At 37.0% G+C, this 26,623-nt stretch overlaps 1 protein-coding gene and 1 pseudogene across 1 annotated transcript; one reads left to right on the top strand and one right to left on the bottom strand.

The window, feature by feature from the left end:
* The first annotated feature begins 7,870 nt into the window (after nt 1-7,870).
* Nucleotides 7,871-11,488, top strand: LOC141461967 (uncharacterized). Its single transcript, XM_074143469.1, has 3 exons — nt 7,871-10,422; nt 10,531-11,269; nt 11,387-11,488. The coding sequence occupies exons 1-3, from the start codon at nt 7,871-7,873 to the stop codon at nt 11,486-11,488; spliced, it is 3,393 nt and encodes a 1,130-aa protein (XP_073999570.1).
* Nucleotides 11,489-25,381: 13,893 nt separating this feature from the next.
* Nucleotides 25,382-25,879, bottom strand: LOC141461603 (protein transport protein Sec61 subunit beta pseudogene; annotated as a pseudogene).
* Between the last annotated feature and the right edge of the window lie 744 nt (nt 25,880-26,623).

Genomic DNA, 26,623 nt, shown 5'->3' with positions numbered 1-26,623 from the left:
AAAACCACCTTTACGTATTTACAGTGAAATATCCAAACTGAAAATTTTCTCACTTAAAATACCTTAAATATTTATTGTATTTATAAAATTTTAACGATTAGAGAAAAAATAATCTGCACAATTTGATGAACGTACAAGTGAGTAGCGTGCACTCAGTAAACGAACTGAATACAGGTGGGCGAATATTTATTTATAATTATTTAATATTTATAATTTTCATTACCCAAATATGCATATTTTAAAAATTATTTAAGGCTCGTCCACATTTGAGGTTATTGGCACCCAGAGCTTTTTTTCAGTGCACTGCCGGCCTCCGGACAGTGTTCTGTAGTTACAGATAACACTGTCTCACCGGACAGTGGAGCTGTAAGAAGCTCCTAGGTAAAGAGAAAATTTAAGGGCTAGAGCAGCTGGATTCGAACCCGGGGATCTCTGCGTTGGAATCCAATATGTTAACCGCATAGCTTAACATATTTTAGAGAAATTTTATTGGATTATTGAAGTATTTTGGAGAAGAGTTAGTAGTAGTTCTTTTTACAATTTTTCGCTTTTGTATTTTAAAAAGAGGTCTAAACTTTTGCACAGAATAATGCAACTTTTATTAGCTATCGCAAGAAAATTACGTATACAGGGTGGAACCGGATAAGTGACGAAAAAGTTTTTCTGTTAAACTACATTCAAACTACATTCAAAATGAAGTGCAACGCCGCCTGAACGAGTGTCCTATCTCTATCTGTTAGAAAGCTATGATTTTTTCAGGTTTTTTTTTCGACTAAACCCGACCTTACGTCATAAAAACACTATTTCTCAACTTGTGTCTCACTTATTTACATTTTTCACCTCATTTTCGGATTCAGCATTAAATTTCCTATAATAATAGATCAATTTCGTAGTTATTTAACTTTAATCAGATTCATTTATTACAATAAGAACGTTAATTTTTTTAGGAATTTAGAATTTTCATGAATTTTCAAAAATTAGCCTCTTCGACAAAATTGGTCTTAGAGGCTGTCAAATTTCACAAAAACTGCTCCTTTCAATACTCTTTCCAATGGAATAATAATCAGTTTCAATAATAGCTGTTTTCTTTGGTCTATTACTGAGAAAGTGCTGAAAAACACGGTGTTAGCGAAGGAAGCAAAGGGGAATGGATGAAGCGTACTCGCATATTAAAATTATTATTTATTAACAAAATCATTTCTTTAAGCATGTAAAATACATAATTACTTAGTAATTATTGATGTATCATGTTCTTGAAATGCCGACCTCGATTCCTAACGCATAACCGAGCGCGTTTTCGCATTGCTCCCACTGTTGTTGAATCTTCCTCACAACGTTAGCAGAAATTTAATTTATCAACAAGACGGAGCTCCACCTCATTATTCGGTGAACGTTAGAAGATGGTTGTCACAACGTTTTCCTGAGTGGATAGGGCGAGGTGGAACTACCGCGTGGCCACCGAGATCTCCTGACCTCAACCCTATGGACCACTTCGTATGGGGTTTTCTTAAGAGTGAGGTCTACAAAGTTGAGGTCAACAATAAAGAAGAGGTGAGAAGACGGGTAATTGCTTCTTCAGAAAAACTGAAAGAACGATTATCATTTTCAGCAACAGTGGGAGCAATTCGAAAACGCGCTCGGTTATGCGTCAGGAATCGAGGTCGGCATTTCAAGAACATGATACATCAATAATTACTAAGTAATTATGTATTTTACATGCTTAAAGAAATGATTTTGTTAATAAATAATAATTTTAATATGCGAGTACGCTTCATCCAGTCCCCTTTGCTTCCTTCGCTAACACCGTGTTTTTCAGTCTATTACTTTCTCAGTAATAGACTAAAGAAAACAGCTATTATTGAAACTGATTATTATACCATTGGAAAGAGTATTAAAAGGAGCAGTTTTTGTGAAATTTGACAGCCTCCAAGACCAATTTTGTCGAAGAGGCTAATTTTTGAAAATTCATGAAAATTCTAAATTCCTAAAAAAATTAACGTTCTTATTGTAATAGGGTGAAGGGACCAGTAATTGACTGGGCACCAGTAATTGACATACCAGAAATAAACTGGTATTATAAGGGATATGAGCCGTTTTTAGTGGTGATTCTTTCAATTTCGATATTGAGAAGTCTTTGGGTAGGAGTTCCAGAAAAATATTAATTATTGGAAGGTTCCTTGGTATCAGTGGAAGGTTATTTGTGTTAAAAGTTCAAAATCAAGGAAAAAACAAGCCGTTGCTAAGGAGGATTGATAAGAAAATAATTTTCCTTTTTTCTTATTTTTCGTTTATTTGTTCATATATTCGTGTGGTTATCAATGTTCTGTTATAATTAGTATTGCTTGTAGATTTCATTTATGTAGTTTTTTTTTTAATTATAAGAAGCATTGAGGATTAAAATGGGGCTGTCAATCACTGGTCCTTGAAACGGCAATCTGCCCAGTAATTGACATGTATGTCAATTACTAGTCCTACAGCTTTTTTGTTTGAGACCAGTGATTGACTTCCTGGGAAAATGATAAGATAGGTTGGTAAATTTTATTATAATTAAAAATTCAATACATTGTAAAATAAAATCATTGATAAAAATCGGCAACATAAAATAAATAGTAAAACTTCCAACAAAATGTGTTTAAATTAATGAATTAGCAAATGTACGCCTTATTCCAAGAGGACATGCAGAATGATTATTCTGTAGAGAACAACAATGTATGAACAACAAACTGGAACAGTCGTGATCGCCGAACAGCTTCCGAGGCCTACGTGATTGATAAAAACGACGCCCACTTATCGGAGTTGGAAAATCTCTCTTTCTCCCTCAGTTTTGGGTCCTAGCCACATGACAAAGAAGAAATGGTTGAACCATAGAATTCCATCAAATAAAACGGCCAGGGGAAAAATGAAGCTCCCTCAAGAGAAGTACGAGGTGCGAAATCAAACATACGTGGAGAGTTGGTGACTTAGTGATGTTACACATTAATAACATAAAAAAGATTGTAAGATATATTGTATTTACCAATTGACAGACATGTTGACGGAAGACGAATATATAGCATCCCATAGGCTAATCTGTATTTAAAAAAAATGAAATCGGTATGAAAACCATTTTTAATTCTCAAAGACGTGAAGGTTGGATCGCCCTATACTACTTTATGGAGAACGTTACCAATTTAATAAAACCGTTGATGTGTGAGGTTTTCAAATGGCTTGTGATTTCAAGTGGCTAATTATCAATTACATAAGATATATTATGATGTTCATTTCCTATGTATTCCGAAAGAATATTTTGTTTTTTCATTCATTTTTTCTTTTATGGTGTGCCTATTTTAATAACACATATTTTTGTCAATTGGTTACCTAGTTATGTGAATATCAGTGGTTTATTTGTAGGTATGTGTATATTAATACCTATCTTTTCCAAGTTAAAGAGTCAATAACAGATATATATTTTTTAATCTAGTTTTTTTTTCATTGACGATTCATTTATTTATTACTGTTATAAGTGCGAATGCTTACAACCTGTGGCGGGACGCGATGAACGTGCACACAATGTATATATACATGTGCCCAAGAGGTAACTCAGTAATAATAAACAATAAAATACTGAATAGATGCAGAAAGTAAGAATGAATTACATTCAGATAGTTTGGTTTCGAAGCAAATGACACTGGCAGCACAGATTGTGGAAAATATTAGCGAAGCGCTCCAAAAGAAAGGAAGTGTAGGAGAAATTTGGTTCACTAGAAAGCACCAACAACTCGAACCCAAAGACACGTAGATGCCATCGGTAGCAGCGTTATAGGCGGATTGAATGAAACAAGGATGTGGCCACATAGTCTAATCGGAAGTAGAGAGGGTAGTTTGGTAAAGTGAGAACCAAAAAAGTTCCCAAAAAAAGGTTTAAGTAACAAAATATTTAGCGGTAACTTGAAAGTATAAGAGAGCGGAAGAATTAAGAGAAAAAGATAATGGCGAGCCGACAGACATTGTGTACGATCTAACAAGCATGTTAGCTAATATCTCCTTGGTACTATTGAAAGTAAGGGCTGTTCTTCAAATTACCTGTCTTGGTAGGACAGTTGTGTAAGAATTGATCGTCAAAAACTGCATAAAAAAGGGTAAAGTTGAAAAAATATTAGATTATTTAGGTTTGCCTATTTAAAAACTGATTGTAATTAATTATGAATAAGACTAATTTTTGTTATAAATCCAATTGAAAAAGTGATTTAGGTGATTTAAGTGATTTATTTAGATTTAAAAGTGATTTTGAATGCATACCTTATGTCGTTTCATGAATATATTTGTATGTCAATTACTGGTCCCACCCCATGTCAAACACTGGTTCCACCGAAAATTCGGTATGTCAATTACTGGGTCATTGACATATTTCCAAAAAAAATCATTTTTGGTTGACATAAAGATCGAATTTACTGCTTTTAAAATATTAATAAAATAGAATACATCCTACTGGAGCGGTACAACTTTACAGCCTACACCTGGAGCCAAAATAACGAAAGTTATTCTATCTTAAACTCGAATTTTTTCTTAAGCAGTCAATTACTGGTCCCTTCACCCTAAATGAATCTGATTAAAGTTAAATAACTACGAAATTGATCTATTATTATAGGAAATTTAATGCTGAATCCGAAAATGAGGTGAAAAATGTAAATAAGTGAGACACAAGTTGAGAAATAGTGTTTTTATGACGTAAGGTCGGGTTTAGTCGAAAAAAACCTGAAAAAATCATAACTTTCTAACAGATAGAGATAGGACACTCGTTCAGGCGGCGTTGTACTACATTTTGAATGTAGTTTAACAGAAAAATTTTTTCGTCACTTATCCGGTTCCACCCTTTATTTGCCTCAAGTTTGTCTGCTTTTTCCAACATTAAAAAATATTAAAAAAATAATTGCATTTTTTAAATCCCAAATGGTTTTCTTCTTACAAACAATTATTATCTCTTTTATGTAAAGCAATTTTTTGGTGCTGAAACTTTTCTTTGCAGAAGTCTCAAATTGAGAATTTAAGAAGTCTTCTGGCAACTGTAATAGAAATTTGGAACTGTAGCAGCTAATTGTTCAGTTATAGTTCTTTCTATCTAACATTGATGCAAAGAAGACGTCAAGACAGGCAATTTTATTTTAACTTTATAGTAGAGGGAAAATGCGGGTTCTGGCGCACTTTTTTTGTCGTCGAACTGGACGAGCACTTAGACCACGCCCCTACCCCCACCCCTCCCCTTTTTGACCAATCATCGAACTCGACGACCACTTAGGCCACGCCCCCTACCCCCACCCCTCCCCTTTTTGACCAATCATCGAACTCGACGAGGGCTTTTGACCACGCCCCCTACCCCCACCCCTTCCCTTTTTGACCAATCATCGAGTTCGACGACACCACCTTTACCCCCACTCCTTCCCCCACCCTTATTAATTGACCAATCAGCGAATTCGACGACACCTCATTACCCCCACCCTAGCCCTACTCCTATCACATGACACCTACCTTTACCCCCACCTCTAGGTCGTCGTATTCGTTGGCCTCTTAAGCTCCTCCTACAAGATGGCGGCTCTCCTAACAGCTGTAGTACACAAGATGGCCGACCTCGTACCAGCTGATGACCACAAGATGGCGGACCTCATACCTCCACCCCCCTCGCCCATTGATAGACAGGAGGGGATTTTTTTTTTTTTAATTATTTTTACTTACCTGGGATTCGATCCTACAACCTTCGTACTGGTAGACACGTCATCTGCACCAGTCGGCCACAGTGGTAGTCTCGCTTACTCTAGTTTTGAATGTTCTCTTATGTTTTAACTTGGAATTATTTTTTTAAAAATCTAACCCCCCTCACCAAGATTTTTTTTTTTTTTTATTTAAATTACCCCCACTATCACAAAAATATTTAACTTAAATAAAAATGGATAACCTCACTTTAGGTAATAGAAAAAACTATTTACTTACCCCCTCCACCTGGACTGCTTCCGCTGCTGATGACGCGACCTACACTCACTGAAAACTAAACCCGAACTGACACTTGGACTGCGATACTAGCATTAACCCCCCACCACAATTACGTCACACTCTAACTAGCCAATAGAATTGCATCTTTTTTTCCAACTGATTGCCTCTCTGGACAGGTCTCTACATGCTCCAACAAGTCTGGACATGTAGCCAGCTGCCTCTTTCGCTTTAACCGTTTTATTATTTCCGTTTACCAACTATACAAACCTGTATGAACATATCGTTATAGTCTCAATAGGATGACACGTATGATTACCTGAACATGCTCCAACAAGTCTGGACATGTAGCCAGCTGCCTCTTTCGCTTTAACCGTTTTATTATTTCCGTTTACCAACTATACAAACCTGTATGAACATATCGTTATAGTCTCAATAGGATGACACGTATGATTACCTGAACATGCTCCAACAAGTCTGGACATGTAGCCAGCTGCCTCTTTCGCTTTAACCGTTTTTTTTTTGTTATTATGAAGTTAAAAGTAAATTGAACTTTGAACTTATTAATAAAATATAAATAAGTTTTAATTTACTTTTCTTTATTTATAAGTGTATAAAGTAAAAATAAGAATGAACAAACATTAATTAAAACATTATAACCGAACTGAAACCGACGTGTTCTGGCAGGCACGTAATAAAACATTTGATGACGACACTCCACTGCTAAACTTAATTCTATTATACTGAGCATGTTAAAGCCTGTCTATTTCATATTCTCGCCAAAACTTGGAAATATACTAGATTTGTACTTATTGCGTCATACCGTGCAACATGACATGTCTCAACATGTTCATTTTAATTTTTTTCTTACTCTTGCTAAAATATCGAAAAAATACTTGATTTGTACAAACGTGCAACAGGAAATGTCTCAACATATTCATTTTTATTTATTTCTTACTCTTGCTAAAACATCGAAAAAAATAAAATACTAGATTTGTACGTATTGCGTCATACCGGGCAACATGACATGTCTCAACATGTTCATTTGTATTTATTTCTTACTCTTGCTAAAACATCGAAAAAATACTCGATTTGTACAAACGTGCAACAGGAAATGTCTCAACATATTCATTTATTAAAGTGGACTTTAAATTTGTCCAGTATATATATATAACATTTGCCCATTCTACCGTGCGCAACAAAAAAAAAAAAAATATATTTCACCGTATTGATTTATTAAACTGGACTTTGAGCTCGCCTAGTACGAATAACATTTTGCAAGTTCTACCGTGCGCGTTTCACTTAACACACAGGGTAGGGGACGTCATTCTCATCAGCCAATAGAATTGCGAGAAAGTGATGTCACCATACTCAACAGCCAATAGGATTGAAGCTTGAGCTTTTTCCGAGGGTATATAAGGCGAGTGCGAGTTCCAGCAGAATCATTCAGTTAAGTAAGTGCTTTAGTGTTAACATCAATAAGAACTTCTAAACTGTAAGTAATATTATTTTAAATCTGCTTTTTCTTTTGTGGTATACTAAATATATATATATATTTTCATTTCTTTAATTTTTTCGTTGTATTATTTCATTAAGTTTTCTATTTGCATTATATTAATATTTTCGTTCTTTAATATTTTTTTCTTGTAATTATTTCATTAAGTTTTCATTTCGTGTATATATAATATTGTAAATAATTTTTTCTTAGGTTTAGTAATTAGTTTTTCTTAGGTAATTAGTTTTAATTTTTTTCGTGTAATTATTTCATTAAGTTTTCATTTCATGTATATATAATATTGTAAATAATTTTTTAGGTTTTTCTTAGGTAATTAGCTTTATTTCTATACATATATATATATATTTGTATACATTTAATTTCTGTGTTTGTGTGTGTGTGTGTGTGAATATGATGGAGTGCGAAATTTGCGGTAAAGTTTTCGACACGGTATATCTCAAGAATCGACATGAGCAAGCTTGCACAGTTCGCAATCAGCGTCATCTTTGTCAAAAGTGTGGAGAAGGTTATTCTTCCAAGAAGACGTTGATTGCGCACATGCGGCGCTGTGAAACATCGGTCATCATGAGGAAAAGAGCCCGAATTGATGTAGCACAAGGGCAACTTTATCAGATTGAAACAGCACACGGAGGAACCCTCAAAACGTTTTTTCTTCCTTGCACTGAGGCATCCGATGCAGTAGAATTTCTATGTTCACAGACGGAGACTCTGCATCGGTTGCTAAGAGAATGCTTGGAAGAAACTGATGCTCCCCTCAAGTATAATTTGGTCTTGGAGGCTACGTTCGAGAATCCTAAAGGTGAAACCTGTGATCGAGCCTTCAAGACCAAAAATAAAGTACTATATGAAGACTCCTCCATCTTGGATTGTTTAAGTGAAAGCTATACCAAGATAGCTACCGAGATGGAGGAGTCAGCTTTAAAGGGGAGCGGTTGGTCCGTTAAAAATCTTGATGGGGTTCTCCTTCGTGTCAACCGCTTTCAACCGCTAGGGGGTTGCAGCTTCATACCGTTGCCCCCACATATAGCAAACAAAAAAGCTGTCATCAATGTGCAGAACACTGACGACCGGTGCTTCAAGTATGCCATTCTCTCCCGCCTCGTTGAAAAGGACCCACAACGCGTTTCCAAATACAAGAACTTGGAACACAGTTATAACTTTGACTGTATTTCGTTCCCCACTCCTCTCCATGAAGTGAAGAAGTTTGAGAAATATAATAATATTTCGGTCAACGTCTTCGCCCTTGGAGAGAAAGGTAACGTGTACCCTTTAAAAGTGGTTAAACAAGAGAAGGAAGACCACAGGGACCTCCTTCTCCTAACACTTGAAAATGGAAGGAGCCACTACACTTATATAAGTGATTTTGATAGGTTAGTGGCCCGTCAGATCAACAGCCACAAGGGCGGGGTACACGTTTGCAAGCGATGCTTTCAGCATTTTAATTTGAATCGAGAAGGCATCGCTGAGCGGGTGAAGGAACACATGGAGTACTGCGGAATGAATAGACCTAGCCGGATTGTATTGCCAGAATGCAATGACGATGGGACCCCACCAACTGTATCTTTTACGAAGATACAGAATCAGTTGAGGATTCCCATCGTCATTTATGCTGATTTTGAAAGCATATTAAAGAAAATTAATAATAACAATCCGGGTACTTCGCAAACAACACCCTACCAGAGCCACCTGCCTATGAGCTTCTGCACCTATGTCAAGGTTGCAGAAGACATACCTCGTCACTGCATACCCGCTGACTTCCCTGCGGAGCCATACATCTATACAGGTGAGGACGCCGCTGAGAAGTTTATGGCATACATAAAGACAGTGGCGGAAAAGGTAGCCGAGGTGTTCTCCATGAAACGGCCTATGCTACCCCTGACACCATCCCAGCTGGAAGCCTTCCTGAAATCCCAGCAATGTTACCTCTGTTCCAAACCTTTCCTTTCCTCCAATAGAAAAGTGGCAGACCATGACCACATCACTGGTGTGTATCGTGGTCCTGCCCATTCCCAATGTAATATCCTTTATCGCACTCCTCGATTCCTTCCCGTTTTCCTCCACAATCTGAGCGGCTACGACGCCCACTTTATAGTTCGCGAGTTGGGGTATGACAATAGTCGTATTGACGTCATCCCCAACAGTGAAGAGAAATATATCTCTTTTAGTAAGCAAGTGGGCGCCCTAACCGTCAGATTTGTGGACACCTTCAGATTCATGGCTTCCAGCTTGGACAGGTTGTCGAAGAATTTGCCCCGCAATAAGTTCATCGATACAGGTAAATTTTTCCCCGCCGACAAGATGGACCTGGTCACACGGAAAGGAGTGTACCCCTATGATTACACGGACTCGTTTGAGAAACTTAGGGAGACGGTTCTACCCCCTAAGGAGGCATTCTATAGCATCCTCAATGAATGCCACATCTCAGACGAGGACTATCAGCATGCCCAGTCAGTATGGGAGGCGTTTGGAATTAGAACCCTGGGCGGGTACAGTGAACTCTACCTCAAGGTAGACGTAATGCTCCTGTGTGACATCTTTGAAAATTTCAGGGATGTTTGCATAGGAGCATATTCACTGGATCCCGCCTGGTATTTCACGGCTCCCGGGCTGGCATGGGATGCCATGTTGAAGTGTACAGGGGTACAATTAGATCTACTCACCGACTATGACCAGCTCCTAATGGTTGAGCGCGGGATAAGGGGTGGCATATGCCAATGCAGTCACCGTTATAGCAAAGCCGATAATGCTTATCTGTACCCAGATCGAGATCCCCATAAGGAATCTAGCTACATTGCCTACTTAGATGCAAATAATTTGTACGGGTGGGAAATGTCAAATCCGCTTCGTTACGGGGCTTTCGAATGGGTATCAGATCCGGATACTCTAGACTGGGGCAATATGCAGGAAGATGGTCCCTTCGGGTATATTGTCGAAGCCGATATTGAGTATCCGGCCGAGTTGCACGAACTGCACAACGATTTCCCCCTTCTCCCGGAGAATAGGGTGCCTCCGGGACAGGCTAATAAGAAATTGTTGGCTCCATTGACCAACAGGGAGAAATACGTTGTTCACTTCGTCAACTTGAGGCAGGCTATGGGTTTAGGTCTGCGGTTGGTACGCGTACATAGAGCGCTGCGATTCAGGCAGTCCCGTTGGCTAAGTTCTTACATCGACCTCAACACTCAAATGAGACAACAAGCGACGAACGATTTCGACAAAGACTTCTACAAACTTATGAACAATGCCGTCTTTGGCAAATTCATGGAGGACGTACGAAAACGAACAAAAATAGAACTGGTAACTGACGAACGTAGAATACGGAAACTGATAGCGAAACCTACTTTTAAAGACAGGACGATCTACTCAGAGACGCTGACTGCTGTACATCTGGACTTTGAACAGATCACGATGAACAAACCAATTTATGTTGGGATGGCCATTCTTGATCTGTCCAAAGTCCGGATGTATGACTTTCACTACGCTACAATGCTGACAAAATACGGACCTGACAAACTAAAACTTTTATACACAGACACTGACAGCCTCATGTACTTAGTAAAGACGAGAGACTTTTACAAGGACATAACTACAATGATGGACGAATTTGACACCAGCGACTACCCAGACGGACATCCATGTAAGAGCGACAGAAATAAGAAGGTGTTGGGGAAGTTCAAGGATGAAGCCAGTGGAGAGCCTGTCTCTGAATTCGTGGGCCTCCGCGCAAAGATGTACGCAGTACGCATCCGCGGCCTAGAGAAGAAGCGGGCGAAAGGGATAAAGAAGGCAGCCGTAGATAAAAAAATCACCTTTGATGATTATATGGCTGCCCTGTTCGAGGGAAAAGAGTTTACAACAACGTTTAGAACAATAATTTCTAAAGAACATAAACTCTTTTCCGTCGAACAGAGAAAAGTATCCCTTTCGCCCCACGACGACAAACGCCATCTAGTCGATCGTGTACATACTCTCGCCCATGGCCACTTTGCTATAGCGGACGTACCCACGTAATGGCGTTCTGGGTTTGTATATAAATATGTACATAGCTTTATTATAATAGGATTTCTTTAGGTGCTAAGTTAAGGTTTTCTGTAGGTTAGATATTGCACATAGTCTGCAAAAAAAAACTATATAAGGAGAGGTGAGAGAGCGATTCTTGTTAGATTCCATCATGCGCTTGGTGAAGCAACATACCACGCTCCGTAATCAAAACCTAGACGGTGGCGCCCCGATTAAGAAAGAATCAAGACACGGCCCACTTTTACCTGACTCAATTAGATGTCTAATATGTGGGCCTTCCAACTGCGGAAAAACTAATCTTATGTTAAGTCTAATTTATGATTCAAACGGGCTAAGATTTGAAAATATATATTTGTTTGCAAAATCCTTAAATCAGCCCAAGTACCGGAAGTTAGCTCAAATTTTAGAACCTTTAAAAGATATTGGGTACTTTGAATTTGAAGACAATTCTCAAGTTCCCCCACCTAAAGAGGCCCTGCCAAATTCAATAATTATTTTCGATGATATAGCATGTGACAAGCAAGATAATGTAAGAGCCTATTTTTGTATGGGGCGCCACAATGGAGTTGATATATTTTATCTAAGTCAAAGTTATACTAGAGTTCCTAAGCACTTAGTAAGAGAAAATGCAAATTTCCTAATACTCTTTCGGCAAGATGAATTAAATTTGAGAAGAATTTACGATGACCATATCAATTCCGACATGGAATTCAAAACTTTTAGAAAAATTTGCCACTGGTGTTGGAAAGAAAATAGATATGGTTTTCTAGTGTTGGACAAAGATAGACAGATTACTGAGGGAAGGTATCGAAAAGGTTTCGAAGCCTATATAATACCTTAACTATGTACTTGAAGATCATTGTTCATTGAGCCATGGAGGGGTCAACTAGTGACGTTGTTATGCGTGAAATAATCGAAACCAGAAAGGCGATTCAAGAAAAGTGTAATTTATTGAAGAGAAACAGAGAAGAGACCGATGAATATTTGAAAATGAAATATCAACCTTTATTGAGTCCATTGAAAGCATTGGTGGAAAAGCAGGAAAAGCCACCACTTGAATTAAAACAATCTCCTAAACCGGAAGTAGCTACTTGTGAAACACCCCTTCCACCTCCAAAGAGACTAAAATTTCTGAGGCTGGAATCGGCTACAACACCGCCGTCAAGATTTACAAAAACATGGCATGAAGAACTTACAACCCCAAAGCGACCGGAAGTTCTAAAGTTATCTTCTTCTGCTTCTGCTGAAGCAACCAGCCCGCTTCAAGAGGTACGAGAACAAGCACAAACGCCTGAAGGGAAGGAAATTTCAGCAAAATATTTGAAGGAAGTTGGAGAAATGTCCTCAAAATATATCAAAAAATTTATTAAAAATGAGACCAAGGACTTGGATATGATATATGGTGTAGTTTATGACGGCCGGAGATTTAGTATTGGTGACTCAGTGGTCTCCATCAGCAAAGATATTCTATCTGTTGGTGATAATACCTATTTCGGCACACCAGGTCTTTTCGAGTTATTATTCTTGACAAATCCAAACTTGTCTATGGTGAAAAAGACGGATTATATCAATTATAAGAGCATACTGCAACAGACGAACGCTCATAGAGAAGGGCACAGCCCTTCCGGACCAATTAAAGTTCTGAACACAAACATGAAATACAAGAATGTGATTTCAAAATTGTTTTCAACAAAAAGAGGTGCCGGATATGTAGATCCTAACATGCTCGTAGATCGATTAAGAAGGTTACTTGGCACCAACAATGCCAGCGCGGAAATAAAAAGTATTGAAGCCCAGCTGAGAGATGGAGGTATAATAGCGTAGTGTGGACATGAGCAAGCTTCATTTCATCATGGCCTCTGTTAAGGAACAGATCGTTAACGAGTTGCACAGACCAGCAAGAAGAGTTTTCAAGAGAAGAGCAGTCCTTCTAAAGGGCTTAGATGACCTATGGCAAGCCGACCTAGTGGAACTAATACCCTACGCTAGATTCAATAAAGGCCACAAATATCTGTTGACCGTGATTGATTGTTTCTCCAAATATGCATGGGCGATCCCTCTGAAGAATAAGACAGCCCTGGAAGTGAGTCAAGCATTCGAGAAAGTATTAACCGAACGGAATCCAAACAATTTGCAAACGGATAATGGAAAAGAGTTTTACAACAAGATATTTGGCAAGCTGATGAACGTGAACAGTATAAATCACTATTCTACCTATAGTAACTTAAAAGCTTCAATAGTGGAGAGATTCAATCGTACTCTGAAAGCGGCAATGTGGAAAAAATTTAGTCTCCAAGGATCGTACGACTGGTTAACCAGTATTAAATCGCTAGTGAACAAATATAATAACACTAAACACAGAACGATTAAAATGGCACCGGCTTCAGTACGGGGAAAAGAAGAACAGCTGTTACGTGAAGTATATGCGAAGAAAACTTTGAAAAACGCCAACATTCCCAAGTTCAAAGCTGGTGATCATGTACGCATATCCAAATATAAAGCTCAATTTGCTAAAGGCTACTGCCCTTCATGGTCTACAGAAATATTTAAAGTTGCTGAAGTGAAAAATACCATACCGATCACCTATCATCTGAAAGATTATAAGGGGCAAATGATTGCTGGAGGTTTCTATCAAGAGGAACTGCAGCTGGCCAAACATCCCGACAGTTACCTAGTGGAGAAGGTTATTAAACGGAAAGGTGATAGAATTTTGGTGAAATGGTTGGGCTTAGATAATTCACACAACAGTTGGGAGAATGTTAAAAATGTTCATATATAAAGCCAGAAACAACTAACAACGTTTTAGTTTATCATGAGACGTGCTAAAGATAAGAAGAAAAAGAAGAGAATCATCCCCACTCCTAGACGAATGGGTGGCAAATCTTCAAAATTGAGTGGAAAAGCTAAACGAATGCTGGATACGCTACCTCGCCTGCGGTTAAGTAATTTTGATCTAATTAAGTTGGCGAAATCAAATAAAATTCCTCATTTCAGAGGAGTATTCATGATTGATGAATTTCCAAAGAAACCTTGGAAAAATGAACGAGCCATTTTTAATTTGGATAGCAGTGTTGGCAGTGGTACTCACTGGGTTTGTTACAAGAAGAGAGGAGAATATGTTCAATTCTTCGATAGCAGTGGTGCCAATCCCCCTGCTGAATTTGTCCGATATGTAAAGGGAAGTCGAATTTCATGGAACAGGAAGCAGTATCAGAAAGTTGGCACTAACAACTGCGGCCAGCTTTGTCTACTCTTCCTGCTGGATGTCTTATAAAAGAGAGGCTCACAACTGAAGTTGGCCATTTGATCACTAGACGGAGATGGGGTTAGACTTTAGAAGAGGCGATAAAAGGACAGTTGCGGAGAAAAAGAGCATCATTCCAGTGAGAACAGTTGCCGAGCGAACATCGCTGACCAACAGTAGTATTCGATTTCTTCAGTCTGCAGGTTACTACGTTCTTTCGTCATCATGGAAGTCTTAGATTTGGAAGAGAAATGTCAGTTTGACAATTCAATCGAGTGCATAGAATTGCATTCCCATCACCCATATGCTTCTTCAAAACTACTGCCAGGCGATGAAATACGCATTAGTGTACAACATCAAGATCTATATACGCTACCCAGTCAAAGTTTGCTCTACTTGGAAGGCAAGTTTTTAAAGGAAGACGGCTCTGCAGTTCCTGTTTCATCCAAATTGACCAATAATGCTTTTGCATTTCTATTTGATGAAATAAGATACGAACTAAGTGGAGTTGAAATAGATCGAGTAAAAAACCCAGGAATAGCTTGTACACTTAAAGGGTTGGTTTCGCTTAAGGCAGGCTGCCAGTATATTACAAACTGGGGCTGGTGCTATCCTCAAAGCGATGCTCTCAACATCACTTCAGCGGAAGGATGTTTTAATTTATGCATTCCGCTATCATCGCTGCTGGGATTTTGTGAAGATTACCAGAAAATTGTGATTAATGTTAAACAAGAATTGATACTTGTTAGAAGCAGACAAGATGGAAATGCCTATAAATTCAACAGATTGAATGAAGAACAAGCGGTGGAGAGGTGTAAAATTGAAATGGTGAAACTTTGCTGGATGCTGCCCTATGTAACAGTCAACGAACATCAGAGATTGGCTCTTATGCGTCATCTTAAATCTGCTAAGGTATTTGCTCTAAGTTTTAGAAGTTGGGAACTCTATGATTACCCTTTGTTGCCGGCCACTCAGAGGCAAATCTGGTCAGTAAAGACATCTAGTCAAATGGAAAAGCCCCGATATATCATTCTAGCTTTTCAGACCGGACGTGCTAATAATGTGGAAAGCAACGCTAGTCACTTTGACCACTGTTCAATTTCAAATGTAAAACTTTATCTTAATTGTAAAGCTTTCCCCTACGGCGATTTGAATGTAGATTTTTCCTCTAACCGTTTTGCCATTCTATATCATATGTATGCTTCCTTTCAAATGTCATATTATGGAGAACAAATGTATCCTCTAAGTTCTTTACAAAATTTTAAAGAGAAAACACCCTTAATTGTAATAGATTGTTCTAAACAGTGTGAATCTATCAAATGTGGCCCGGTAGATGTTAGATTGGAATTTGAATCAAAAGAAATGTTCCCGCCCAACACCACTGCCTATTGTCTTATTATTCACGACAGGGTGGTAGAATATAATCCTTTGACAGGTATTGTACGTCGTATGGTATAAGAAGGCTTGAAGAGCTAGTTCAGTGTTCAGTATGGCTCAAACAGGCGTGCTGATAGCTGACTTCCAGTGCTTTGTAGACAGTGTAGGAGGTTATATTGTTAAAGAGCTTTCTCTATTAGACTATAATTTTCAATCAGTCAGACACTGGATATTCAAGCCACCTGTCCAACATAAACAATGTGAAAAAAGTAGAAGAACCAATTATTGGTTAGAAAATTATTATCATAAAATTAAATGGAATGACGGGGATATTGAATATGAAATGATTAGAGATATTTTCAAGTTTATTGATTGTAATTATAAATTTGTGTTTGTTAAGGGTTATGAAAAGAAAAGATTTCTTTTGCAAAATCTGTACAGTTGTTGTGTAATTAATTTAGAAGATTATGACTGTCCAAAACTTGATTCATTAGAAACAGCAGGAAATCAGTGTATTATACACAATACTTGTAAAGAGAAATGTACGCAATATCGAATTAAAGCCATCAATTGCTGGCTCAATAGTAAGTTTGGTTGGAATGAGACGGAAATATTTTTGCCTTAAAGAACGAATGTGGTCACTGGCGAATGCATTGAGTTGCACACAAACCTGAATGTTGGTCACTGGCGGGGTGTAAAATCCCCGTAAACCATGAATGGATTTGTGCAGATTGTGTACAATGTATGAATGCGATTGATGCAAGGCAGCTAAAATTCCAACAACCATTAAAATAAACTGATTCGATAGCAAAACATTTCTTATTTATTTCACTTTAATGTACTAATTAGAAGTTAAATATTTTATGTGTATTAGAAGTTGATTTTTAAGTTTTTATATATTTTTCTGAGGTATATGTATCTTTTAAAGTTTTATTTCAATATATGTATTAAATTAAATTATTGCTTTATTTTTTCAAGTATTCCTTTTATTATTATAAAAAAAAAAAAATAAAAAAAAATAAAAAAGTAAAACAAAAAATAAAACAAAAAAATAAAAACTTCCTCGATGACCTCCACCTTGACGTGGTGAGGAAGCTTAAGGCGGAAGCCGAACTAAGAGGGGCGCATATACAAAATTTATTTAGTTAAAAAAAAAAAAGAAAAAACTAAGCTGCAGCTTGTGCACGTTGAGGATATGACAATGGTATGAGTCATCATTATTTTTACTTGCCTGTTCAAACATGTTGTGCAAGCGTGTTAACATTTTTTAAAAAGTAAGTTTTTAAGTCTCCAAAACATTCAAAGTTTTATTATTTATAAAGCAATAAAAGCTAATAAGGGCAAAGTTCAGTTTTAAAAATATTGTTTTTTTCTAAGAAACATATATGAAGTTAACGGACAGGTTGAGTCCTGCTCGATATTTTAGCAAGAGTAAGAAAAAAATTAAAATGAACATGTTGAGACATGTCATGTTGCACGGTATGACGCAATACGTACAAATCTAGTATATTTCCAAGTTTTGGCGAGAATATGAAATAGACAGGCTTTAACATGCTCAGTATAATAGAATTAAGTTTAGCAGTGGAGTGACGTCATCAAATGTTTTATTACGTGCCTGCCAGAACACGTCGGTTTCAGTTCGGTTATAATGTTTTAATTAATGTTTGTTCATTCTTATTTTTACTTTATACACTTATAAATAAAGAAAAGTAAATTAAAACTTATTTATATTTTATTAATAAGTTCAAAGTCCAATTTACTTTTAACTTCATAATAACAAAAAAAAAACGGTTAAAGCGAAAGAGGCAGCTGGCTACATGTCCAGACTTGTTGGAGCATGGTTGTGCTCGTTGAGGATATGACAATGGTATGAGTCATCATTATTTTTACTTGCCTGTTCAAACATGTTGTGCAAGCGTGTTAACATTTTTTTAAAAAGTAAGTTATTAAGTGCCTGTTCAAACATGTTGTGCAAGCGTGTTAACATTTTTTAAAAAGTAAGTTTTTAAGTCTCCAAAACATTCAAAGTTTTATTATTTATAAAGCAATAAAAGCTAATAAGGGCAAAGTTCAGTTTTAAAAATATTGTTTTTTCTAAGAAACATATATGAAGTTAACGGACAGGTTGAGTCCTGCATCAAAGGTGGGAGGTATGATTCACCTTATAGAGAGAGAGACACTTGCAAGAGAGAGAGAGGGAAGACAAGCACGCAATTCTATTGGCTAACTAAAAAACGGTTAAAGCGAAAGAGGCAGCTGGCTACATGTCCAGACTTGTTGGAGCATGTTCAGGTAATCATACGTGTCATCCTATTGAGACTATAACGATATGTTCATACAGGTTTGTATAGTTGGTAAACGGAAATAATAAAACGGTTAAAGCGAAAGAGGCAGCTGGCTACATGTCCAGACTTGTTGGAGCATGTAGAGACCTGTCCAGAGAGGCAATCAGTTGGAAAAAAAGATGCAATTCTATTGGCTAGTTAGAGTGTGACGTAATTGTGGTGGGGGGTTAATGCTAGTATCGCAGTCCAAGTGTCAGTTCGGGTTTAGTTTTCAGTGAGTGTAGGTCGCGTCATCAGCAGCGGAAGCAGTCCAGGTGGAGGGGGTAAGTAAATAGTTTTTTCTATTACCTAAAGTGAGGTTATCCATTTTTATTTAAGTTAAATATTTTTGTGATAGTGGGGGTAATTTAAATAAAAAAAAAAAAAAATCTTGGTGAGGGGGGTTAGATTTTTAAAAAAATAATTCCAAGTTAAAACATAAGAGAACATTCAAAACTAGAGTAAGCGAGACTACCACTGTGGCCGACTGGTGCAGATGACGTGTCTACCAGTACGAAGGTTGTAGGATCGAATCCCAGGTAAGTAAAAATAATTAAAAAAAAAAAAATCCCCTCCTGTCTATCAATGGGCGAGGGGGGTGGAGGTATGAGGTCCGCCATCTTGTGGTCATCAGCTGGTACGAGGTCGGCCATCTTGTGTACTACAGCTGTTAGGAGAGCCGCCATCTTGTAGGAGGAGCTTAAGAGGCCAACGAATACGACGACCTAGAGGTGGGGGTAAAGGTAGGTGTCATGTGATAGGAGTAGGGCTAGGGTGGGGGTAATGAGGTGTCGTCGAATTCGCTGATTGGTCAATTAATAAGGGTGGGGGAAGGAGTGGGGGTAAAGGTGGTGTCGTCGAACTCGATGATTGGTCAAAAAGGGAAGGGGTGGGGGTAGGGGGCGTGGTCAAAAGCCCTCGTCGAGTTCGATGATTGGTCAAAAAGGGGAGGGGTGGGGGTAGGGGGCGTGGCCTAAGTGGTCGTCGAGTTCGATGATTGGTCAAAAAGGGGAGGGGTGGGGGTAGGGGCGTGGTCTAAGTGCTCGTCCAGTTCGACGACAAAAAAAGTGCGCCAGAACCCGCATTTTCCCTCTACTCTTTATGTCAACATCAATCTTGAATACTTTACTCAACTTTGTTGCTCTTTTAAACAACACTTTGGCAAAGATGGTTATAATTGCTTGTTAGGAGATACTTAGCGAACAAACAAGAACAAAAATAAAGTGTGTGAAATTTTGTTCTTCTTTTATGTTCGGTTTATTCAGGTTACCGAAAGAAAATAAGAAAATTAATGCCTATTTTCATGAGGCTGGCTTTACGTCCATCTAGCAAACATATTTCACTATAAATTTCTCATATTAAACTAGTATAAAATCCAATGCCTAGAACGGGAATCAAAACCCAGTACCAAGAAAGATCTTAGCTTTGCAGGTCTCGCTTCTAACCGCTCGGCTACCATGGTGCAAAGAAATGTGTTGCTAAAACTAGCATTCATTTATGCCTCTAGTTTCAGAATATGTGACTTGATTTTAGATTCCTGTCCGCATACGCGACCAAAAGTGAGGCTTTGCAGTTGACCCCCATTTTCATATACACAGTTTTAAAGAGTATAAAAAGTTATGAAAGAAACCGGAAACTGCAATTCGATATCTTCAAAACTAAAGGTGCTAGATCATTTTAAAATCTGGTATTTATTAATCATATTTCAATTTTTGTAACTTGTTATCAAAGAGAAAGAAGAGCACGCGATAGGTCATTTTTATGTATTTTTTCATCCCCTTTCTAATAAAAATATTGCCAAGGCAGTAAAGCTAGTATTTTTCTTAATCGAAATCAAATGTTAAGAGCTTTAGATGTTCTCAAGCATACACAAAATGGCTAAAAATTAATTTTACATCTGTTACAAACAAGAAGGTTTAACAATTATTTGGTAATTTTGTGAGAGTTGCGTTTAATTACCAAAAAAAATGGAAACCTCCTGCCACATATTTAAGTGATCAATATCTTTCATGTGAAGGATCAAACTTATTCCTTAATTTATCAAATAATGCACTAACACAGGATACCGTTTAAGTGAATTCGAAGAATGCCCTTTTCTATCATGCGATTGGGTGATCGCGAGGCCATCGACACTTCAGTCTTCGGCGAGGAGTGGAGGGAAGAATAGTTTGGGATAGATTGTGTAATGGCTAGGTGAAGAATAAAGGGATTTTTATGTCTTTGTAGATAGTCTGATTTCCTAGTTTTTGTTAACTAGGAGGTGTGTAAGTCTGGAATGAATATAGATTATTGCCTGAATAAGGGATTAATGAAGTTGGACATCAATTAGGTTACTGTTTGATTTAACATAGTTTTTAGGCAGTTAGTGATTCACCCAGTACGCCCAGAATTCGGTAGAGGTAGATTATGCTGACCGGGGATTGGTGTAGTAGGGTTGAATGATATGTGGTTCTTCTGTGGTTCTATACATTATTTATAACTGCATTCTTACCGGCTAACACGAGCAGTATTTTCAGGTACTTTTTTAGTCGATTATTATTAAAGTAAACAAAAGTAGCTCTTTGCTATAGATGTGTTGTTTTGATTTTATAATGAGTAGTTAGTATATTCACAACACTTACTCTAAATTATTATGTGGTAATAGCCGCTTAATCAGAACAATGGATAGATTTAATCAATGATAGCTAACTAGTGAATCACAGCAGCGTCATTCTAAAACGTAATTGGAATTGTACTGGATAAGATTTACACTGGCACATAATAAACACCAAATATACTGAGTGTACCAGTTGAAGTGTAAATTTATGGAGGTGGACGAACGCCTCATTTGTGACAAAAAAATATCGGATGTGGACACACATTATCTAGGTTCTAACTTACAAATTTTTTTCAAACAATATTTATAGTTAGTTACCAGCATTATAATGTAAAAAAATATATATATATTCCTCATTACTTAGGTTTGTAGAAAATCCTAGGAGGCATCTTCGAGTAAATTTTTATCCATCGAATAATGCTTAAGAATAAGGAATTTGCTTCAAACTTGGAATAATAACAAGTATAACCATCTTACTTGACAGTAGGGGCAAGTGTTGGTCTAGTGGTCAAGAGTGTGGCTTTGTGTGCGGAAGATCACCAGTTCGAATCCCGCGTTGGGCTACTTTTTATTTGTAAGAAAAAAAAAATGTTTATAGTATGTGCTTCCTGATTTCTAATTAGTAGTTGGGACGATAAGCCTCACCTGTAAAAATAAGGCGACTACTTTACATGTCAGTAACATTTTAAAAAATCATCAAAACCCCATAGCCCAGTCCAAGGCATCATGTCAAAAGATAGAATAGACTGGACGCCTTCTCAGAATAACTAGCCTCTTTAGTTTAACTTAACGGGAAAGTATTATGGGACGGTATATTGATCTTCCCAGAAAGTCTTCGTTAATTTTTGGTGATAGGGGAAAGAATATAATATTATCTCTGTTGATGGGAAGGATTGCTAAGTTTTAGCATCAGAAAACTGACCACCGTTCAAAACACTATGCTGATAGTTTTTTAAAACTTGGCAATGGCAATGGGCAGGACGCCCCGTAAAAACTCGGGAAGCATTCCTCTTGAATTTATAGTAATTAGTACAGTAATAATGCAGGATATAGCCGACAGACTTTTTAAACGCGTAAATAGATTTAATTCCATAAACATTTAGATAAATGTAAAATATTCGCAGTAATTAACAGTTAAAAAAACAAGAAAAGAAGTGGGGGAAAAAACACGAACGCTGTGAAAAAATAAAACCATAAAAATTCAAAGTTATTTTTACAGATTACTATGATAAATGGATTGGTCTACTTAAATCCATTTAGTCTACAAGTTATTTGCTTTTTAAATTGATTTAGACTTAAATAACTTTTTTAAGCCTCATAAATCACATAATCCTGTTTAAAAAACAGTATTGCTGTTTGATTAATATTACTTCTTCTTTTTTTACAGAAAAAACAAAAACAAACTAACTTGTAATTCTAAATACTGGATAGTTCACTAATGCGAATAATCTATTTCTAAACTACTTAAACGAAAACCCAATTTAGCACAATTAATACCAACTAATCTTTTTTTAAAAAAATAATAAAAAAGTAGGATAAGGAGAATATTTTTATTCATGTGTTTTTAAATTGCCCTTACCATATTAATTTAACAAAACTGTTAAGAGATGTTCCATTACATGATGGACAACAGCGAGTTCATTTTGGTCTACGTCAAAGCGTTATTAATTAACTCAGAAAGTAAAAATATTATCGTCTCAACAAAAAGATTTGTGATAGTTACATATTGCGTGCTGCAGCGAATGCATTTGTCGAAATTTTAGTGTTGTTTTTTACACATTAGGAAAGTACAGTATACGAGGTGTGTTCAAAAAGTAACGGGAATTTTCGTTTTTTGAAAAAAATATTTATTTATTCATCTACATTAATACTGTCGCCTTCAAAGTAGTCCCCTTCGCATACAATACACTTGTGCCAGCGCTTTTTCCAATCCTCGAAACACTTCTGAAACTCGATCTTTGTGATAGCTTTCAGCTCTTTCAGCGATTCGCTTTTAATGTCATCTATGCTTGTAAAACGACGGCCTTTTAATGTTCTCTTTATGTTTGGAAATAGAAAAAAGTCACATGGAGCCATGTCTGGCGAATATGGAGGCTGGGGCATCGTTAAAGTTTTGTTTTTGGCCAAAAATTCACGAACAAGCAATGAAGTGTGAGCAGGTGCATTATCGTGGTGCAAAATCCATGAATTGTTTTGCCACAAATCCGGGCGTTTTTTTCGGATTGCTTCGCGCAAACGGCGTTGAACTTGTAGGTAGTACTCCTTATTGATTGTTTGACCTTGTGGCAAGAATTCATGATGCACTATGCCATTAAAATCGAAGAACACAGTGAGCATAACCTTCACATTCGACCGCACTTGTCGAGCCTTTTTCGGTCTTGGCGATCCAGAATGCCTCCACTGGGACGATTGAGCCTTAGTTTCGACATCATATCCGTAAACCCATGTTTCGTCACCTGTTATAACACGTTTCAGTAGATCCGCATCGTTGTCGACTTCATTGAGTGACTCTTGAGCAACTTCCATTCTCCGCTGTTTTTGTTCGAAATTCAACAATTTTGGAACAAATTTTGCTGCCACACGTTTCATACCCAAAACATCCGAAAAAATTTCATGGCATGAGCCAATTGATATGGCAACATCATCAGCGACTTCTCTGATTGTGATTCGGCGATCGTTCATAACCATTTCTTTCACTTTTTTCACGTTTTCATCGGTTGTTGATGTGCTTGGACGTCCAGGTCGTTCGTCATCTTCAACGTTTTCGCGGCCATCTTGGAAACGCTTATACCACCCGTAAATCCTTGTTTTACTCATAGCAGACTCACCATATGCCTTTATTAACATTTCACACACTTTATTTCATTTTTTACGCAAAATTTAATACAAATTCTTTGATCCATTTTTTTTAACAAACAAAAATCGCCAAGCTCGAAAAACACGTCTAACCTTAACGGCTGCCACTTAAGAAGTAAACAATGAATATTACTGAAAATTTTATCGTACTTCAGGGGCATGTGTACCAACATAATAAAAAAAAAAATTTTACAATCAGACTCTCCAAACCCGCGAAATTTAAAAATTCCCGTTACTTTTTGAACACACCTCGTACATTAATGCAGTGGTTTCCAACCTGTGGGGCGCGCCCCTCTAGGGGGGCATGCAGCTGTTTCAAAAATATCATTTTCGAATACAAACCAAAAAAGTCGAATAGGTGTCAAAAAAATGAATCAGCAAAATAAGTATACGTAATCCACAATCCTCGCCGCGAATTTTTCGGGTACAAATGCTAATACATCCATCCATACTCTTGCTGGAACGAAAACATCTCCCTTTCGCGTTTGGAGCCGAGCGCCGGCGGGGCGAGGAAACAAAAGACAAGCAATCGGAACATCCCGGGTATTCTCGTGCTTACTCGCGCCAAACTTCAGTAAACAGAAGCATTTTTTTTCATATTTTTACATATTGTATTTTTTTTTTTTGTAACCCATTAAATAAATTATAATATCAGTTGAGTATTTATGAAATTAGATTGTTAGAAAAATTAAGGGGGCGCAACAATTTTTATTTAAAGGGGGGCGCAGGTACAAAAAGGTTGGAAACCACTGCATTAATGAATCCTAACTTCTAAAATTGTCAAAAAGTATGCGTTGAGTTATGTTTATCATGTTGGCCATCTCTCTCTAGCATTCGAGATAGATGGACATACCAACAGTAGGGATAGATGGCCAATTATTTTTACTTTTCGTGACCGTAAATTACTAAATTAAGGATTTAGAATTGGCGAGGAATCGGTCAAATAAAAACAAGAACTCGTCTTTTTCACCAACGTTTCGACAAATATATTGCCTTCTTCAGGGCCTGGATATTACAAATACAAAAATACAAACAATTTAGAGAATCAGTAATATAGAAAATCAGTTAACAAAATTAACAATTAACAAAAACGTTAAACACAAAACATCGGAAAAACCAAAATTTTTGTAGCGGTATCTGTGTGTATTGTTTTATAGTGTTCCATTTTTTGGGCAATTATGTTGAATACTAATTCTGTCTCTGTTTCATAAGGGTTTTTGGTTCTTCCGATGTTTTGTGTTTAACGTTTTTGTATTAAAAGAAATTTCCCAATATCTACTGTATTTACTCTTTTGCCAAAGTTTAACATTGTAATTAGTCAATTGTATCTGTCCCATCTCTTTATAGTCAGTCATTACCGAAATACCGAAAAAAATTAATAAAATAAATAAATTAAAAAAATATATAATTATTATTGAAAATATCAAAAAAAGTAAATATTAAGTAACCATTTATTGTTTTCTGTTATTTTTACGTTTTACTGGTGCAATTTCATTTACTTAACTTAAATGCTTGTTGATAACAAATTTCAGTTTTCTCTATTTACAATGTATCGGCTTGGATTCATACACTTGGAATGCTGTATTAAGATCTGGTGTATTTACCCCAAATGTGCAGCATAAATACTGATGCTATGAAGAGTAATGACATTACTAGAACAGGAACTGGACCTACTTTTATTCCAGGAGAATCATCTGTATAAAATCTCCAATTTCCTCCACTGTTTGCAGCAGTTTGCCTACTACGGGCGGCGGTTGTAGTAGTTGTTTTCCTCTGCCTCACAGTGCCACTTCCCGCGGAAGACCTGGGCGCAACCATTTTAGATGGAGATCTGCTGCCTGAGCCAACAGCTGTCGAACTAGGTGCAGCGGGCATTTTATCGAAAGAGTAATCTCTACAAACTAGATCAACGTACAATTGTACAGCGACAAAGAAATGGTTAATGGAGTCAATCCGAAAGTATCAACAAATCCACGTCAACTCTGCTCCCTTTGTCATTTACAATATGTGGCCATCTCTCCCAAGTTACATTGGCCAACTCACCCAACCCAGTGGGGGGGATAGATGGCCAATTGCTATATTCTTTTTGTAAGAATAAAAAAATGTTTCCCTTAGCATTTTTTCTGAAATATTTACCTTATCTTATGTTTGTGAGCGTATGAGGTTTCCTAAAATAATAATAAAGTAAGCCTAGCCCTTACCAAAAATTTGCAGCCACCCTCCAAATAAAATGGTGCCATCTCACCCTACTTTACCCTATGTTCAATTCAAAATAAATGGTATGGATGTGGATTTCTTTTGCTTAAAAGAAAAAATATACAGGGTGTTCAGCATAAGACTACGGTAACTTCGGGAGGCAATTCTGGGCATCATTTGCAACAAAAAATTCCATATAAATTATGGCTCGATTCGGCTCCGTTTTATAGATATTTTTAATTATATGTTTTTTCAAGGTGTTACTACTTTTTAGCAAAAAGTTGTCTATATTTCTCAAACTATTAAAGCTACAGCTATTTTAATAAGCTCATTAGAAAGAAGGTTAAATTTCCTTTTAAATAAGCTAATTTGCATTCCAAAATAATAATATTAAGTATTTTACTTTGTGGCCCAAACATAAGAAATAGCGTTTCTAATTTTTTCCAAAAACTTTGACTTCATTTTTCTCAAAAACATTTTATATGAAAAAACCGTGCACTATTCAGGAAAAACATCGACATACGATCACCTTT

Source organism: Rhodnius prolixus, unplaced genomic scaffold (genome assembly GCF_049639745.1).
Source record: "Rhodnius prolixus isolate KJV_2025 unplaced genomic scaffold, Rpr scaffold_12, whole genome shotgun sequence".
Classification (NCBI taxonomy): domain Eukaryota; kingdom Metazoa; phylum Arthropoda; class Insecta; order Hemiptera; family Reduviidae; genus Rhodnius; species Rhodnius prolixus.
Note: the sequence above shows the minus strand (reverse complement) of the source record. Positions and strands in the feature narration are given on the sequence as shown.